We start from the raw sequence: 17,619 nt of genomic DNA, 5'->3' as shown, positions 1-17,619 counted from the left end.
AAACCAATTAAAGATTCAGTTGAGAAAGAATCCAGTAACTCGTTGGAAGGTTGACAGTTGAACTAGCTAGGCATAGCTCATTTATTCCTGGTGCCTACAGGCTAGTAACCTATTGCCACCATAGGCTTCCCATTTTATTACGAACATGGTGTCCAGGGTTTTTCACTTTAGTAACACGCCAGTGCTATAAAGTTTACACGGTTAACTCAGTAATTTATAAATTTAAACTTGCTCGGGAAAGGTTTAATGTCAACAAATTGACTTGGAAGACCCCATAAATTAAAATGACAATCCTATCAAGATTTGATTTAATTTTTTTAAAAAAATTAAAATAATATTGTTTGGGATTGACTAATCTAATCCGTGATCTAGTATTTACACAGATTAACTCGTTAATTTATCAATTTAAACTTGTTTGAGTAAGGTTTAATGACGAACCAAGTTATAAATTAATCTGAAAAACTTGACAAATTAACTAACAATTATGTCAAGACTTGATTTAACTTTTTTTTAAAAAAAAATTTAAAATCAGTATTATTTACAATTGACTTGTCTAATCCATGGTCCGAGTATTGAGTCAGGCCATGAACTAGTTTGAGATTTATGATTACAGTAAAAAGTGTGTGTTTTTTTTTTAATTTTATCATAGTAAATATCTTTAAAACTATTTATAGATTAATTGACATTAAATTTAAAGAATATATCTTAAACAAGTGACCATTTTTTTACCTTAAGATTTGTAATGGTCATGTGCGAGGGCACCATGGAGTGTAGCTTGTTCCTTTTCTTTGGAGAATTCATGGAACTCCATGAACTAGCGTGTGCCATGATAGGCTACTCAACTTGCTTGGGCACATGTCAAGCTTGGATTGGGTTGAGCCTTTTTTTATTTTTATTTTATTTTTTAAGGACACCAGGATTCTTCTTTCTTGCACAGAAGAGGAACTGCTGGAAAGAGGGCACTGTGTTCTGCAACATGTCAGCAGATTAGCATGTTCTCTTTATTCTGATTAACGAATTGTTTAAGACAGGATTAGATAATGATTAATAATTAATTAGAACAGAGTTTAAAGACACTGAACCTCGGCCTCGTGGTAGCTGCCCAAGAGTGAGAGGATCCTATGGATTTTGCTGTAACTTAATGTTTCAAGTGTGTACCTCTGCCTTAGAAGATGAGTCTTACATTGAATCATTACACCCATGGTTTTTTGTTATTATCGTCTGGTGATGCTTCTCTCGAAATATTAATTAGTGAATCATGATTTATATCATGATTTCTTCGTATGTATTATGGTAGTTATTATTGTTCTCGATGGACATAATATAATGATAAAGAATTTAAAATCTACATAACAGGTCTCAAGTTTAAGTAATTATATATATTTTTTATAAAAACCTGAAACAATTGATGTTTTACTCGCTTACCTAAATCCACAAAGTATATTTTCTAGATGTAAGTTTTTCCTCAAATCCAAAAAAAAAATCTTGGTAGTTATTATCTTTAATAAAATTAACTCTAGGTTTTTTACCGCATTAGATGAAATTGTTTTTTTTTTTATTTTTAACTTGATCTAAACTATGTTTATAATATTAAATACAAAATTTATATGATTTAATAAATGATTAATTGCTAGGTATCAATATAAATCCATTCATCTTGAATATAAGAAGAGAACTTATTCGGTTTTTTTTTTTCTTTAATAAATTAACTTTAAGCTCTTAATCGTATTTTATAAAGGTTTGTCCACTGGCAAGGTTAATTTTTTTAAAAAATGATTTGAACAATTAATCAAGCACGCCTAAAACGTCAACCGTCCCATCCATCAATCAGGAGTTGCATGCCCAATTAAGGAACCGCCAGCAAGGTTTTGCTTCCTGAGATTAGTGACCCCCATCACTGCATGATTCATGTACAGTGCATGAATCTCGAGGACATCAGACGGCTGAGGCTCGAAGATGAAACCTTTTGGTGTGAATGAATGTGTGTGTGTTATGCACACTAACACACACCGCCATGAAGAACGGAGCAGGAAGCCAGGAACATGTCACATGTGACGCCTCCACGGGGAAGAAATGGTGTGGTGACATCACAGAGAAACCACACAAATGGCTATGGCTATGGCAGCAGCTCGAACGTGCTAGTTCATGTTCACCTTCCCACCTCGATCCCTACTCCTCTCTCAACGTTACCCTTTTTTAAATAAAAAAACAATATATATATATATATATATATATATATATATATATATATATATATATATATGTCATGAGCTGCTGCTTGTTTCCTCTTTTCATTGCCTTTAATTTAATGTTGCCAACAACTAAATGCTCTCCGCCGAATGGTTATGAATTACCATTGATTGTTCGTACAAATAATGGATTAAAAACTCCATGCCAAGAGGATAGTTGAAGGGATTATTGCATTTGGACTTGGACATCGTGTCAATCATGTAGAGCTCAAAAGTCTTTGTTTTTTTTGTTTTTGGGTTCTTAGGAATTAGGTAAATTCAGGATATTTTTTGGTTGCCTAATCTTATCTCGATTGATTCTTATACGAGATTTAAAAAAAGGGTACCATGTATATGTATTCATGGAGTATTTAATTCTATATCAAGATATTATGTCTATCATAAAAATTGGAGATGGTGTATTAGCATTTATTGTTTTTGTGTAGGATATGCTCTTAAAAAAATATAAAGAGAGAGTAATAATTCATTATTTTTATGATGCATAGGGTGTTGAGCGCATACATGCGTCGATTTAACAAGTTACCAAATTTATTGTTTTTAAAACCAGTCAAATGATAAGCTTAAATATACTTGAGTTTCGCGAGTTGTTAGACCTATTATTTTTAGGCTCAACTAAGCACTGAGTCCGTATTTTTTTAAGTCTAGAGAGACGGAGAATATTGAGCTCCATGTTTGGATTATAAGTCAAAGATATTTTATTATAATGAGTTAGGGAATATTTTGTTGATCCTTTAATTTTTTTTTTAATAAATAGTGCTCAGTGGCTATAAAAGAGAGGGAGATATCCTTCAAAAACATGTTTAACAGTTTAAGTTTTCTCCACTATAAATGCAATATTTGTTTTCATATGTTTTTTTTCCTCTAAATTATGACTATTTTTTCTTTTCAATGATACTCATTTAATCATTGAAGAGTCCTTAAATATACAAAAATAGATTTTTTACAGGTATTAAGCATGGTCCATTGATCATCTCATAAAAAAAAATATAAAAATCAAGAAATTAACTGAATATCCCAAATATCAAGCCTATAGGATGATGGAATAAATTCAAACCTCATCAGGAGATATTATTATAGAATTTAATTGAAAAAATTAACGATACTACTATTTGTAATTTGGTTTTTTTTAAAAAATTCAAATCTAGTCAAATCAAGATCCGATTGAGATTTTAGAATTTAATTAAAATTTCAAGGTTTTTTAATTACTTCATAAACATGTTGATTTAATTATTGTGTTCAAAATTTTAGCCAAATTCAATAACCTTGAAATAAAAATTTTAAAAATTATTAGTATACAAAGTAATATAATTTAAGCTTCAATAACTTGTAGGAAATTTTAATTAATATATTTGGAGTTGAAATATGAATTCTTAATTGTTGATACAGTAAAATACATCATGAACACGCCTTTATGCCTAAGCCTAAAGATTTTATTTAAATTAAAGAAGGATTTTTTATTTGTCAAGGTAGTGTTTGATTACTATTTTATGATAAAAAAAACAAAAATAATAGAGGTAGAGATCTATTTGGTTAAAAAATAAAAATATAGACATAAAAAATAAAAATAAAATTATATAAGAGATAATTTTAGAATGAATTTATATACTTAAAAAATAAAAAGTATAGAGATGACATGTCTCCATGAACAACATTTATTATTTTATATTTCTAAAACATCATTGTAAAAAACTCTTAATTCTATAATTATCTGACTAAGACATTTAAGAATAAAAACGATTATTGTTATAGTTGTAAAATCCAACTCGGGGTTGACCTTATGCAAAGCCCGAGTTATTGGTTAAGTTAACTTAAGTCAGCGTGATAATAAAAACAATAATTATTGTAGTTTTAAAACTTGATGTAAAGGTCGATTGGAGGCAAGGCTCGGGTCACGAACAAGGTTAACCATTACCTTGAAACAACACAAAGAAAAAAATAGTTATTATTATAATTTTAAAACCTAACTCGAGAATCAACCCGGAATAAGGTACAAGTAACGTGCTAGGAGGATCAACTTGTATTGACTCAAGTCAAAATAAAATAAAAGTTGTTATCATCATAGTTTAAAATCCTGATTCAGGGGTCAACCCGAGGCAAGGCCTTAGTCTCAGATTAGGAAGGTCATCCTGAGTTGACTTAAATCAATACAAGAATAAAAACTGTTATTATCATAATTTTTAAACCCGAATAAAAAACCAATTAGGGCAAGGTTCAGGTTACAAGACGGGAGAGTCAACACGAGTTGACTTGAGGCAAGGCCTCGGTCACATACCAGGAAGGTCAACCTGAGTTGGCTTTGATCAATACAAAGATAAAAATTGTTATTATCATAGTTTTAAAACTCGAATAAAGAACCAATCGGGGCAAGGTTCAGGTTACAAGATGGGAGAGTTAACACGGGTAGATCCAAGTCAATGTATAGATAAAAATGGTTAGTATCATAATTTTAAAATCCAACTCAAAGATCAATCAAGACAGAGTCCAGGTCACAAGTTAGGAGGGTTAACATGGTTTGGCTCGAGTCAATGTATAGATAAAAATGATTACCAATATAGTTTTAAAACCTGATTCAAGAGTCAACATGAGGAAATGTTCAGGTCATGGACCGAGAGGGTCAACTCGTTGGCCCAAAATTTTTATTTTTACTTTTTTAAAATCAATGTGTTTTTTATTCTTATTTTATCTTGAGTTGACTTAAATATTTTATTTTTATCCGAGCCCATTTGAGTAAGTTATTTATCTATTTTTATTAAACGATGAAAAGTTCAAATTAGATGAATATAATAATATATTATTGAATTTTAGAGTTTATAAAATTAATTGAGTAAGCTGAATATTTATATTAATAATAATAATAATAATAAAAAACCCATTTAATGCCTTTAAAAGACATCCTAATTGCCCTAATTTAATTGTCATTAATTAAGGAGAATGAAAGACAATGGCAATAGCTGTTATAACTTTTCTTCTTCAAGGGCAATCTTAGAAACCCAACCAAATCTCGAAATCTTATTTACCTGCACAACGCAACACTAGCACAACACGACTCCATCACTTTTCTCCGTCTCTCCTTCCTACACAGGCAGAAAAGAGAAAATGGAGCTGCAAGAAGCTAACAGCAGCACTAAAAATGGCCAAACCTCAACACCTGACACAAAAACAGACCTTGAGAACCCTTATAACGGCAAAGCCCTAGAATCCCAGTACTTCAGTGAAGACTTTGACAGTACTTGTTCTACACCTTATGTTAGTGCACCTTCTAGTCCGGGTCGACCAGGATCCGGGCCCGTTAATGGTGGGTTCTTTTATAGCTGTCCGGCAAGTCCAATGCATTTTGCAATAACATCATCAGCTTCAGAAAGGGGATCCTTTGCTTCTTCACCGGATAATAGTGTGCCTATTGGTTATGAGTTTGAATTCTCTGCAAGATTTGGTTCGACCGGGTCGGGTCAGACCGGATCCATGAGTTCAGCTGACGAGCTTTTCCTGAATGGTCAGATCCGACCCATGAAGTTATCGTCTCATTTGGAGAGACCCCAAGTGTTGGCTCCGTTGTTGGATCTTGAAAACGAAGAAGAGGACGGAGATAGCAGTAATGATGATGAATCCAAGAAAGGTTTAAGAAAGGGTGGTAATAACGGTGAAAGGATGTCAAGAGGGAGAGATCTGAGGTTAAAGAACAAATCTTTACGTAGAAGAACAAGATCCATGTCACCATTAAGAAGTACATCTTTTGAAGATTATGATGAAGACAACAAGAACGTAATTGATGGGTCTAGTACTTCTCTGGAAGTTAATGATGAAAGTCTTAAACTTGACGAGGCAACAACTAGTGGTGGTACAAGCACTCCTTCAGTTTCTGCTTCATCTTCAAGGTCATCATCAGCTGGAAGGAACTCAAAAAGATGGGTTTTTTTGAAAGATTTTCTTTATAGAAGCAAGAGTGAAGGGAGGAGTAATAACAAGTTCTGGTCTAACATTTCCTTCTCACCGGCCAAGGAGAAGAGTAAGCAACAAAGTGGTAGCGTTCAACTTGGTATGTCGAAAGAGAAGTCTAGCAGCAGCAACAATAATGGGACTATTGTTGGTGGTGAGAGTCAGAAAGTGAAGGGAAGTAGTGGGCAAGGCTCTTCTTCTTCTTCTTCAGGGAAGAAGCCAGTAAATGGTGTAGGCAAGAGGAGAATACCAGTATCACCACATGAGTTACATTACAAGGCAAGTAGAGCACAGGCCGAAGAGATGAGAAAGAAGACATTTCTGCCTTACAGGCAAGGTTTGCTTGGGTGTTTAGGTTTTAGTTCGAAGGGATATGGAGCTATGAATGGAATTGCAAGAGCTTTGAATCCAGTTAAATCCAGGTAATCAAGTAATTAATTAAATGTGTTAAAAAGGAAATTGTATAGAGGTTTTATGATTAATTTTTTAATCTACTTTTTCCCTGTCTAAATCTTGTATTTTATGATCTATCTATGTATTTATTGATAGATCCTCTCCTCTTTTAGTTCAAAAGAGAAGTTTGTCCCTGATCTATGTACTCTCCATTAATGGAAGCACTTTCTTTAGTAAATAACTCGCACCGCCCTCCAGTTTGGATGAGAGATGATAATCTCTAGGTGTATAATCAACAAGGGAAATTATTGTGAAACAGTGGATTAATTGTATTATTGAATCAATAACATAATACACATGGTTGGAAGACACATCGCTCTGAGATGGTAGGTAGCTGAGGCCCGGTATCACCTGCAATTGCACGATGATGCCTCAAAAAAATGACCCACAATTAGAAAGGGTTTTCCATGATATTTTGGCTGCATCTTGCTGGCCCAATCTTGAAAGAACACCCCACCTGTGATCTCTTGCATGGGAATAGTGTTATTGAGATGTGGGGAGAGATGGCTGAGTGACCCGTTTGTCTCTCTCTCTCTCTCTCTCTCTCGAACTCAGCTTGCTTAACAGACACTGTGAAATCTGGGGCCATTAAGAATCTGGTTGTCTATTCATTATCTTTAAATTATTATGCCATGATCAATTTGCACCACTAAACTAGCTAGATCTAGATAGTTTGGGGGGGGGCTTTGTTATCTTGTTCAATTGGGGGGGGCTTAGTGTCTCGTAGACGTTGACATAAAGAAGATTATGGGACAGTGACATAAAGGAGTTGGAGATAATGAGACATGCTTGATCTTGATATGCTTGTAGCCATTCTTAACCCCCTTGAGCAAGTTCTGCGCCTCCTTTTGGATTCTTCTATCAAGGCCTTTCATTTAACTGAGGATAAAAGATAAAAAAAAAAACTAAATTAGTTGACGATGTCCACTGAATATATCTGAAAGGAGGCAGCCAATAAATATCCGTTACAGAGATTAGGTACCAGGTCCATCAGGCTGGGACAATTTTAATTTTTAGCCTGAGAAAAAAAGCAGCGAAATCACATCATGGCCCCTCAACTCCATTATTGTACATGGGCTCATATCCAGATTTCCATGTTATCTTAAGAAACATTAAGATGACACAGGTGATGGATCGGACCTGAAAAGTCTCTTCGAGGTTCTGCGTGTTGTTCAATCACTATCTGCCAAGACTTGCTACTGTTTCTCTGTTTCCCTTCTCTGAAGGAAAAGAAAGAAATCCCCTTGTCAAACGAATTTATGATCGAAGAAAGTTTGGCCATCTATTGACTTGGAGCATTTTTTTTTTTCTGGGTTCTGAAATGACCTGAAAGAAAATATATAGTTTTTAGCTTCCAGCAACTTGCAAGCACGATGGTCAATTTCTTGACAAGAAGCCACGACAAGACTGATAGCAGTTTACTCTCGCAACTGGCCAAAGGTTAATAACATGGTTTTAAGCTTCTACTTTTGGAGAAACCTAGTTTATTGAAAAGAAAACTCAGTTTCCTGTCAAACAAACAGGTGCAATCACAGGCTTTAGTCTTGGTAGAAGTTTTGGATGCAGAGGTTAGAGCAGCCATTTGTCTGTTTCTGAATCTTTTTTCAGAGGAAGAAAATTCCACATTTTAGGCCTACGGAGTGGGGGGTCCAATGCCATATAAATTTTTCTGATTGGCATGTTGGGTTATGCACTCTCCATGTGAGCTTTTCAGAGAGTTCCTTTTACCTCGCTGCACTATATTTCTTATGTTGACCGAAATTCATGCATATATATAAGTATTTTAGTTTTTTAAAAATATTAAATTAATATTTTTTAATATTTTAGAATGATTTGAATGTTATGATATCAAGAACAAAAAATATTCTAAACAAATATTTATTTAAAAAATATATTTTAAAACACATTCTACATCACAATCTAAAACATGATCAAACCTTTATGCAAGTAGCCAGGCCGAATGTTGACTGCTTGTTGATCTAGCGGCACTCAAGAATGAGGGAAGGGAGTACCTAAATCAACAAGACCGGGTCTAGGTATTGACCCGACTTACAATTTAAATTGTGAGTTAGATGTTGAGACGACTTAAAATTTAATTTAGATTATGAGTTAGATAAGTTAATCCAAGTTAATTTAGTTTTTATTTTTTATTTTGTGATTTTTCTTTAAAAAACAGTTTAAAATGACTTAGTGTGAAGAGAAAGAAAACAGACTTTTTCATCAACCTACCCGAGCAAACTCTAGATGGACGAATCACTAGATTAATTAGTGAGGCCTGTTCTTATGATTAGAACCTCCAAAGTTCCTATCTCATTCCTTAAAACAAGATTAGTACCCCCAACCTTGTGAATTAATCGAGCTTTTCTAGACCATTTCTGAGCCTCTAATTAATGTTTCAACAGTAGAAAGCAACATGGCAAAGAACAGTTTTGCATCCTACGAGCTGATCGGTCCATTTTAAAACATTATTTTTGGCATCAAATTATCAATAGTACTGATGATCTTCATCAGGCCTGTCTTTTGGATAGTTGCGAGGTTTCTGGATTAAAAAAAACACAGCAGCATGATGCTTTGATTCTTGACAGCAAAGGTTCCAAAGGGATTTCAGACATATGACATGTCTGAGAAACTTCATGGAAGTTTGAGTGATCAAACAATGCAATATAATTCTTTAAGAGAGATGAAAGTACTTGCTGAATATTCATGCAGAGGGATGGTAACAATCTAAGAGCATATCATATCTTATTAACAATTGTTTTAAAACCCGGCCAATGACTCTACTTGGAACCTCCACCAGTCTGATTTAAAGAAAAACTAAAAAAATATAAAATCCAGCCAACCTAGTTAAAAAATTCAGGTTGACTCAATGACCCAATCAACTCGAGCCTGCCCTGTCAAAACCCAACCATCAACATATTGATTTTCATTCATTTCTTGTTTTCCAAAACAATGTAATTTTGAATTTTTTTTAATCAGTCTGGGTTGAATCGTTCGATTCTCCCAACCCATGATCCTAATCTTATCTTATATCGGCTTCAGAATCGGGTTTTATAACCATTTTACCAACTTGGAAAAAACATTGATTTATGTTTTTATTTTTCTTCAAAGAAATTGAATTCTGATGTTTAAATTTAAAAAGATTACTTAATTGTCATTAAAAGTTTTAATTTAGAAATATTAGTAGTTTGAAAACCACCTTCTGGGAAGGTAAGACTGTAAGAGCACTAATATTTTTGTCTTGCAACGTTTTATAGATGAATAAAAGTCCACATTGCTGGGCACTAATATTCTGATGTCCAATCCTCCGACCCATTATCCTTGTTTTATTTAGAAATACATAAAAATATATATATTTTTATTTTTAATATTGGTGAATTAAAATTATTAAAAAAACATTAAAAAAAATCAATTTAATTTTTTTTTATAAATAAATATACTTTTAAAAGAAACCAACACTAAATAGCCACCTAATGTTGTTGTTGTTGTATGCTAAACTTGTGGAAAGGTGCCTTTTTTAAGAGGAGGTTGGGATTTGTTAATGTGGAAGAGGATTGATTTCCTAACTTAATTTTTATATGTTGATTAGGCTCTGATATATTAATAATCTCTCAATCAGATCCTTCTAATAATTTCAATTAACACTACTGTTTAGTGGTTGTGTATGATGATGGAGTGAGTTTTAATAAATTCATAGATTTCTATCCAACAAATAAATGGAAGGATATGATTGAAAATCTATGATATATTGGAAATCTAACAAAGATATAAATAGCTCAAAAACCTAATAGAGATTGTCCTAACTAGAGGTGATCATTTTTTAGTTTGGTTTTTATCTAAAAAATAATCAAATTAATTTTTTTAGAAATCAACAACGGTTTAAACTGACTAATTTCGGTTTGATTATTTTAGAACAAAAATCAAAACCCAATCGATTGGTTTCTGTTCGGTTCGATTTTGGTTTGGTTATTTATATTAAAGACCAAAAACTATATTATTTTTTATTTAGTTCGGTTTTTTGGTTTCAGACTTATGAAATTATTCAGTTTTTTTTAATATTCTAATCAAATTTTTTTTTTATAGTTCAATATTTTTTGATTTTCTTGGTTTAATCGATTTTTTCAGTTTTTTTGCTCACCCCTAATCTCAGGAGGCTAAAGAATTATATATTTTTTTTCCAATTATTTTCATAGGATTGGAGTAAATACCTTGTTTTTTTAAAGTATTTTTAGCTATATAATTATCATAGTTTTTTTTATCTTGAAAACTATCTTCAGAAAATGTAAAAAAAATAAAAAAAATTGAGATTAAAACACAAAGATAAATAGGAGTGCTAAATAAAACCAAATTGAAAAAGAAAAGTGTGTTTGCCGTTAGTTTTCTTTAATTTCTTAATAGTCAAGGGCCATATTGGAACTTTATGAGAATTATAAGGACTAAAATTATGGTAATTAATACCAGGGGTGTTGCGAGAATCGAACTCGCGACCTCTCGCACCCGAAGCGAGAATCATACCACTAGACCAAACACCCTCTTTGATTTCGATAGTTCGTAAAATATTAATATATCTAATACTTTAAAAGTTTCTTTTCCTTCATGATTTTAGAACTCAAAACGAAAAATCAGTTTTAGGGTTTATAGTTACGCCTTTTTATCAAATTCTTTAATCCAAATCAACCCCTCTCTCTCCCTTCTCAATTCCAAGCTCAAAATTTTTATTTGTTGTTTCAATGGAAAATAACAATGTAAGTCAATTCACTAATTAATTTCTCAAATTCTCTTAATTTTAAATTTTAATTTTAGTTTTTTTGTTAAATAAATAGGCTGGTGGTAGTGTTGATAATACATTCAGACGAAAATTCGATCCAGAAGAGTACTTAGAACGCGCTCGGGAGCGTGAAAAACAGGTGGGTTTTTTGTTTCTTATTAAACTTTCCTTGATTTTTTGAGTTGAAGCAAGTTCTTTTAGCTTGATTTTGATAAATTTTGTTGATTGTTTTTTAGGAGGGGAAATCTAAATGTAAGTGAACGAACAAAAGCTTTCTATTTGGTTATGTTTGATTCATTGTTTTTTGTGTTTTTAGATGATGGGTTGCTGTTGCTGTTGTTGTTGTGTGCAGCGAAAGGGCCACCGGTGCAAAGGAAGCCCTTGAAGCATAGGGACTATGAAGTTGATCTCGACTCTCGGTTGGGGAAAACTCAGGTGTAGTTACGTGTTTTAGCTTTAAATACTGGCTTTTGTTGTTTAACTAACTTTTTATTTACTTGAATCAATATAGTATAGTTTCTGGTCAAGTGGGTGTGTTTTGATTTCTTACAAATTGTACTACTTGTTTGTGCTAAGGTAATAATGTTAGGAATGAGGATGGTGATAGCTGATAAATTGTATTAAGTTAGTTAAAACGAGTGGTAGGAGCTTGAAAGTTGAGAGCAAGCTGTTGTTTTAGATTGGATTTGTGGGGAGCTGAACAATGTTGTGATTCTTGTTGGAGGTGCTATTATTGTGGCTGACTCCCATTGTAAAGCCTGTAAATGAAGGGGAGATGAATCAAAGTATGGTTTGCAAGAATGACCAAATTTTGACTTTCGAGGTTGAGGGCTATATCTGCAGGGAGATACTGGAAAGCTGTGGTCACTTGTTTTACTTAATATGTAGGAGATAGTGTCAATAGGAGGTCTCGCTCCCTTTGAAGGTGACCTGTCAGTGTATGGCTCTCATAGTAGATGTCAGGACTCTGGATTATCTAAGTTTTTCATCTTTTCATGAATGGGAAAGGTGTTTTGCTGTTTTCAATAGTATTGCTGTTATTCTATTTGGGTTGGTTTCATGGATCAAGGGTATGTTAAGATTCTTCTGAAACATCTTTGGCATGGAGTATCATGGAATTTGAATCTTTGTTACTTTTCTCTCGTCTGTTTGTTATTTGTTAATTCATGTTTATGCCCCTTTTTTTTCTCTCGCAGGTTGTTACACCAATTGCACCTCTAAGTCAGCAGGTATCTACTCCTAAATTTTCCTTCTCATTGCTTGGTTAGGTGGTTCTTAAATTTTTTGTCTGTGTTTTCTGAGAATAGAGTGCCAGGTCTTCTCTGGAGTTAGTTTCAGAATGATTTTCCTCCCATTTTTGTTTCCCTTTTATTTTATTCTGAGAAATCATGCTCTTCCTTTCTTCATCTAGAATTCATTTTGCTTTCTTTAATTAAAGCAAAAAAGTAAATAGAGTGGTTATTTACGAATACAAGCAGAAAGGAAAGCTATTCATATCTTGGTCCAAGAACTGAAAATGGGAGGGGGGAAAAGCACAAGTAGTGTAGATCAGTGGATGTGTATGGCTCTATATTTTCTTAAGTTATTCCCTTATTTCCATTGGTGGCTGAAGTATGGGCTCCCATGAGATCAAAACTAAATTGGCAACACTCCCATCTCACTTCTCCTCTTTAGAACAGATATAGTACAGTCAAGAGTCTCAACTCAGCTATCCATTGGTTTTTAGAGTTGTCCGCTTAGATGCTAAGAATCTTGTTATTGGTTTGGCTAGTTAGTAGTCTTCTGATCAGTGATTTATGTAGCTATACCTCTGCCATCACAGACACGTCACTTTCAATACATACAGAGGAAATGTTATGGTTATTGTATTTAACACTTTTATTTAATCCTCTCTTATTCCCTTTTTTGCAGGCTGGATACTACTGTTCAGTTTGTGAGTGTGTGGTAAAGGATTCTGCAAACTACTTGGATCACATCAATGGAAAGAAACGTATGTTATTATCCAGACTTCTTTTAATATCGAGTTTATTTTACGTGTTTGGATTTCCCATCCCTCTAATGTCTCTGCAATTTCTTTTCCCTTTAGACCAAAGAGCTTTGGGCATGTCTATGCGGGTGGAGCGTGCATCTCTTCAACAGGTACTGGCAAACTTTTTGAAAAAAAGCCTTCATTTACGAATGGGGGATCTCAATTGACCAAATGAATTGCTACAAAGCTGTGATATGTTTTTATTGATTCAGATTGCTTTAGCATTGGGTATCTATCAGAAGGAAGAACAACAATACTTTGAATGAATGTAGAGAGCCATAAGCCATCTAAAGAAACCAGAGGAAAGTACCTGGAGTCTTAAAGAGACTAAAATAGCAGATATGAATGATCAAAAAAAGGAAAAATAAAAAACCATAAAGCAAAGATGGTCATCTTTTATTTTGAGTTCTTAAAGAACAACTGTCTGTTGTTCAAAAAAGGAAAGAAAAGAAACAACTGTTTGCGTGAGTGTAGGCAAAATGGGAACTTAAATGTAACGTAGTGAGAAAATAAAATTCCTACCCCTTGGAGCATTGGAAGATGAAAATTATATGGATTTATTGTCTAAGCTAAGGTTTTTGTATCATCGCAGCAATCAATGGATTGATTATCCATAGTGGAATGGTATGTGATAAGCTGTATATCTTTTCTTCAATATTTGTAGGTCCAAGAGCGATTTGAAAAGCTCAAGAAACGTAGAGAACCTGGAAGCTTCACAGAGCAAGGTAAGACTTGAAAACTAGATAGTAGAAATGCAATATCAGTGTGGAGGTTTTTTGATGTACCATGTTATTTCATGGATAGTATCAAATTTAGCAAACTCCTGTTTCCTTTTCCTCAGATCTTGATGAACGGATCTTAAAACAGCAAGAAGAAGAGGAGGAACGCAAGCGCCAACGCCGAGAAAGGAAGAAAGAGAAAAAGGTAAGTGTCACTAGAATTTTGTGTTAAGAATATTTCTGAGGCCATAAAGGTATATATGACCTTTCGGCTTTGAGTTTTCAATTTTTTTTCTGTATTGAACAAACAATTCTTCTTTCTCTCGCTTTCTTTTTATCTGTGAAGATTACACTATTCTATGTTTACCATATACTTTCATTGATGGTTAATTGCTGAGCCATTTCTGGGCACAGAAAGAGAAGGCAGCAGAGGAAGAAGAAGCTGATATTGATCCCGATATTGCAGCCATGATGGGGTTTGGCGGTTTCGGTTCATCAAAAAAATAATCATAATGTTTGTTCATACTTCTCTACCAGGAATTAGCTTTGCCATGATGTAACATCAGGAGCCTTCTTCATATGACAATTCTGAGCTTTACCGTGTAACATTTTGTAGTTTCCCTCTCTCAGGCTGCTGTCTTTCACGCTCTCCTAGCAATCAAGTCTGTTAAGGAAAAACAGCCATTCATTTGCTAGACATGTACTGTAGCTTCAACGGTTATAATACATTTTCACTGTTTTCATCTACCCTATTTTCTGCGACACTTCACTGGAATTTCTCTTCTCTTGATGTTAATCTCTTCATTTGAGTAAATATTGGAAGTTATAGGTTGAGCTTTCTCGAGTCTGTACTCATGACTGGAATTAACACTTTAATCTTTTTTGGAATGCTGGAGGATTTTTCTCAGGTTTCCCCCTTATTGCCAATTCTAACCTGGTATTGATATTGCTATGCCAAAATTCTGACTGGAGATTTCGAGACCTGCAAAGTGCTCTAATGTTCCTTGGATTAAGATTAAGGCAGTGTTTACTTGCGCAACTGTGTTTTTCAATATTTTTGAATTATTTTTAGTTTTAATGTTTTTTTTGAATTGTTTTGATTTGATGAGTTGATATAAAAAAAATTATTTTGATAAATTTTCAAGTAAAAAATATTTTAAAAATTAACTTTTATTATACTTTTAAACATGTTTTTAAATAAATTTGAAAATTGATGGTTCTGAATCAAAATAAAAATAAAAACAAAAAAAATTAGCTTGATTTGTTTTTTTGGAGTAATTTTTATTTCTTAAAATTTGTTTTCAAAATTTTAGCCAACGATTCTTTATTATTATTTTTTATATATATAAACTATTTTCTAAATTTTAAAGACAATCAAGGAGGCTTTTTGAAAATTAAATTTTATAATTTAAAAAAATACTTTTAAAATTTTACTCTTGTAATGATTCATCTTCATTTCCCTAACCTCTTAACAGCATTTTAAAAAAACTCTTCAAATTTGTTGAAGAGAGGGGAAAGAAAGAACGAGCAGAACTTGGTGGGAGATTGAGCGCAACAGACTACGCCTTCTCCATGGTCGCGAAACCCGGACGCAGCTCCGTGTACATTTCCTTCGCTTTGGCCATAGCCAACTCAACCAAATCGGAGGAGATCGTTTGCTTCAATGGTGAAACGCCATCAAATGAAGCCAAAAGTTGAACACTATGGATGCATGGTTGATCTGCTTGGGCGTGCTGGATGTGTGAGGGAGGCTTATGATCTGATTAGAAGCATGCCTGAGGGAACTCCAAATGATGCTGCTCCATGGGGTTCCTTGCTTAGTGCATGCCATACTCATGGTGACGTATAGCATACACATCTTGCAGTGAAAAAGCTTAATTGATCTTGAACCATGGAATTCAGTCAAATCTAGCAGGTAGTTGCATCCTAAAAAGTACAGCATACACAGGTACTTTAAAAAGTTTCTCATTGTCTCTGTGTGCAGAAAGAGGATATAATAAAACAACGAATCATTTATTTTGACGAGGGAAAGATTTCTAACAAAAAGCAATATAAATATAAAGAAATTATTGACTCTAACTCAAACATCCCTTGTTTAATTACTGCTCCCAACTTCAGCCTTCACAGGCTCCTCCTCTTTCTTGGCACTAGAAGCATCCTTCTCCTCAGTCTTCACCTCCTCGGGAGCAACAACAGTAGTTGCATCCTCTTGAACCACCGTTTCAGGCTGAGTAGATACTTCCTCCTCCTTCTTTGGCACCTCCACACTGCAAGCACCAACAACAGTAGTTGTATCCTCTTGAACCACCGTTTCAGGCTGAGTAGATACTTCCTCCTCCTTCTTTGGCACCTCCACACTGCAAGCACAGGTTCCCTGGCAAGCCATCTTCAACTCTGTTTGCTCAACTTTCGCTTACAATATAAAAAGAACGGCTGCTTTGCTGGAGATAGATAAGTGAATGAAATGTTGAGCAATTTATAGCCTGTATATGAGTGTAACGTATTAAGCACTAAAATGGTTTCAGTTTCTTGTTAAACAAGGATCTGCTGAGCCCTTTCTTGCTAGAAAATAAGAATGTTACTGATAACCGAGGCTAGCTGTTATGGGGCAATTAAGAATAAGAACGTTTCAAATTTCTCAGTTACTAATTTAATTAACACATTCAAAAACATGGTTTTTTATAAGATTAGCTGGTTAACACAAGCCGATGTTGAGACCATGTCTAAATTAGGCTTGGTTGTTGATATTTTTAGATCCTGAATAAATCTGTGAAATTAAAAAAAAAAAAAAAAAAGGGATAAAATGGAGATGCGGGGTATCGATCCCCGTACCTCTCGCATGCTAAGCGAGCGCTCTACCATCTGAGCTACATCCCCATTGACGATAGCTTCCCTTTATATTTTATATTAACCTAATAATATTAAATCTTTAGTTCTTTTGATCACAACAACATCCCTTCTTAGTTAACGTCGGAATGATACAAAGACTACTGGGCTTGGGTGCATCGGCTCATTCTAGGCTCAGTAATTTTTATGATTTTGATTGGGGATAATTTAGTATTTTTATCTTTTAAATACACAATATAATAATTATATTATTCTAAAATATTTTTTTTAAAATATTAACGGAAAAAATTCAATCTTTTTATGTTTTGAAAGTGATTTTATCATCCTCAAAAGTAAAAATTGTTAAAATTACATCTATGAGCATTTTTGTATTTTTTTTAATCTTTTTAATTTTTTTGTCAATTTACTTATTATCATTATATTTTTTATTTGTATTATTTAAATTAACCAAGCTTATTATTATGTTCTTTTAGAAATATTTGTGTGGCCTAATTATCTTTTTTCTACATTGAAAAAAACTAAGGACATACTGCATCATAACGCATGCCCCTGTCTAGTCACTGTCTATTCTTATCTCCAATTTTTATAATTGCCGTTATAAGCACATTGAACAGATTCTGA

The 17,619-nt window shown here is 33.6% G+C and overlaps 2 protein-coding genes and 2 non-coding genes across 4 annotated transcripts; 2 read left to right on the top strand and 2 right to left on the bottom strand.

Annotated features, from left to right (window-relative positions):
- Positions 1 to 5,255: 5,255 nt before the first annotated feature.
- LOC118060950 (uncharacterized) lies at positions 5,256 to 6,819 on the top strand. Its single transcript, XM_035074270.2, has one exon. The coding sequence runs from the start codon at positions 5,346 to 5,348 to the stop codon at positions 6,609 to 6,611; it is 1,266 nt and encodes a 421-aa protein (XP_034930161.1). The 5' UTR covers positions 5,256 to 5,345; the 3' UTR covers positions 6,612 to 6,819.
- Positions 6,820 to 11,095: 4,276 nt separating this feature from the next.
- On the bottom strand, positions 11,096 to 11,167 carry TRNAP-CGG (transfer RNA proline (anticodon CGG)). The gene has a single exon. It is a non-coding gene; the product is annotated as a tRNA-Pro (tRNA).
- Positions 11,168 to 11,224: 57 nt separating this feature from the next.
- On the top strand, positions 11,225 to 14,898 carry LOC118060949 (uncharacterized). The gene is made up of 10 exons (XM_035074269.2): positions 11,225 to 11,380; positions 11,459 to 11,542; positions 11,640 to 11,655; positions 11,756 to 11,838; positions 12,600 to 12,632; positions 13,315 to 13,393; positions 13,490 to 13,542; positions 14,097 to 14,157; positions 14,274 to 14,356; positions 14,566 to 14,898. Exons 1-10 carry the CDS (start codon positions 11,366 to 11,368, stop codon positions 14,656 to 14,658), a joined length of 600 nt encoding a protein of 199 aa, XP_034930160.1. The 5' UTR covers positions 11,225 to 11,365; the 3' UTR covers positions 14,659 to 14,898.
- Positions 14,899 to 16,955: 2,057 nt separating this feature from the next.
- On the bottom strand, positions 16,956 to 17,028 carry TRNAA-AGC (transfer RNA alanine (anticodon AGC)). Its single transcript has one exon. It is a non-coding gene; the product is annotated as a tRNA-Ala (tRNA).
- Positions 17,029 to 17,619: the final 591 nt, after the last annotated feature.

The sequence above is a fragment of the Populus alba genome, chromosome 13, assembly GCF_005239225.2.
Source record: "Populus alba chromosome 13, ASM523922v2, whole genome shotgun sequence".
Taxonomy (NCBI): domain Eukaryota; kingdom Viridiplantae; phylum Streptophyta; class Magnoliopsida; order Malpighiales; family Salicaceae; genus Populus; species Populus alba.
The sequence above is the reverse complement of the archived record's forward strand: the minus strand, read 5'-3'. Positions and strand labels throughout refer to the sequence as shown.

Bases quoted from the DNA above. Each gene is read 5' to 3' on its own strand.
- LOC118060949 (XM_035074269.2), top strand. The intron at 12,633-13,314 runs GTATCTACTCCT...CCTTTTTTGCAG, and splicing joins TTGCACCTCTAAGTCAGCAG to GCTGGATACTACTGTTCAGT. The intron at 13,543-14,096 runs GTACTGGCAAAC...CAATATTTGTAG, and splicing joins AGCGTGCATCTCTTCAACAG to GTCCAAGAGCGATTTGAAAA.
- LOC118060950 (XM_035074270.2), top strand. From the start codon at position 5,346: ATGGAGCTGCAAGAAGCTAACAGCAGCACTAAAAATGGCCAAACCTCA.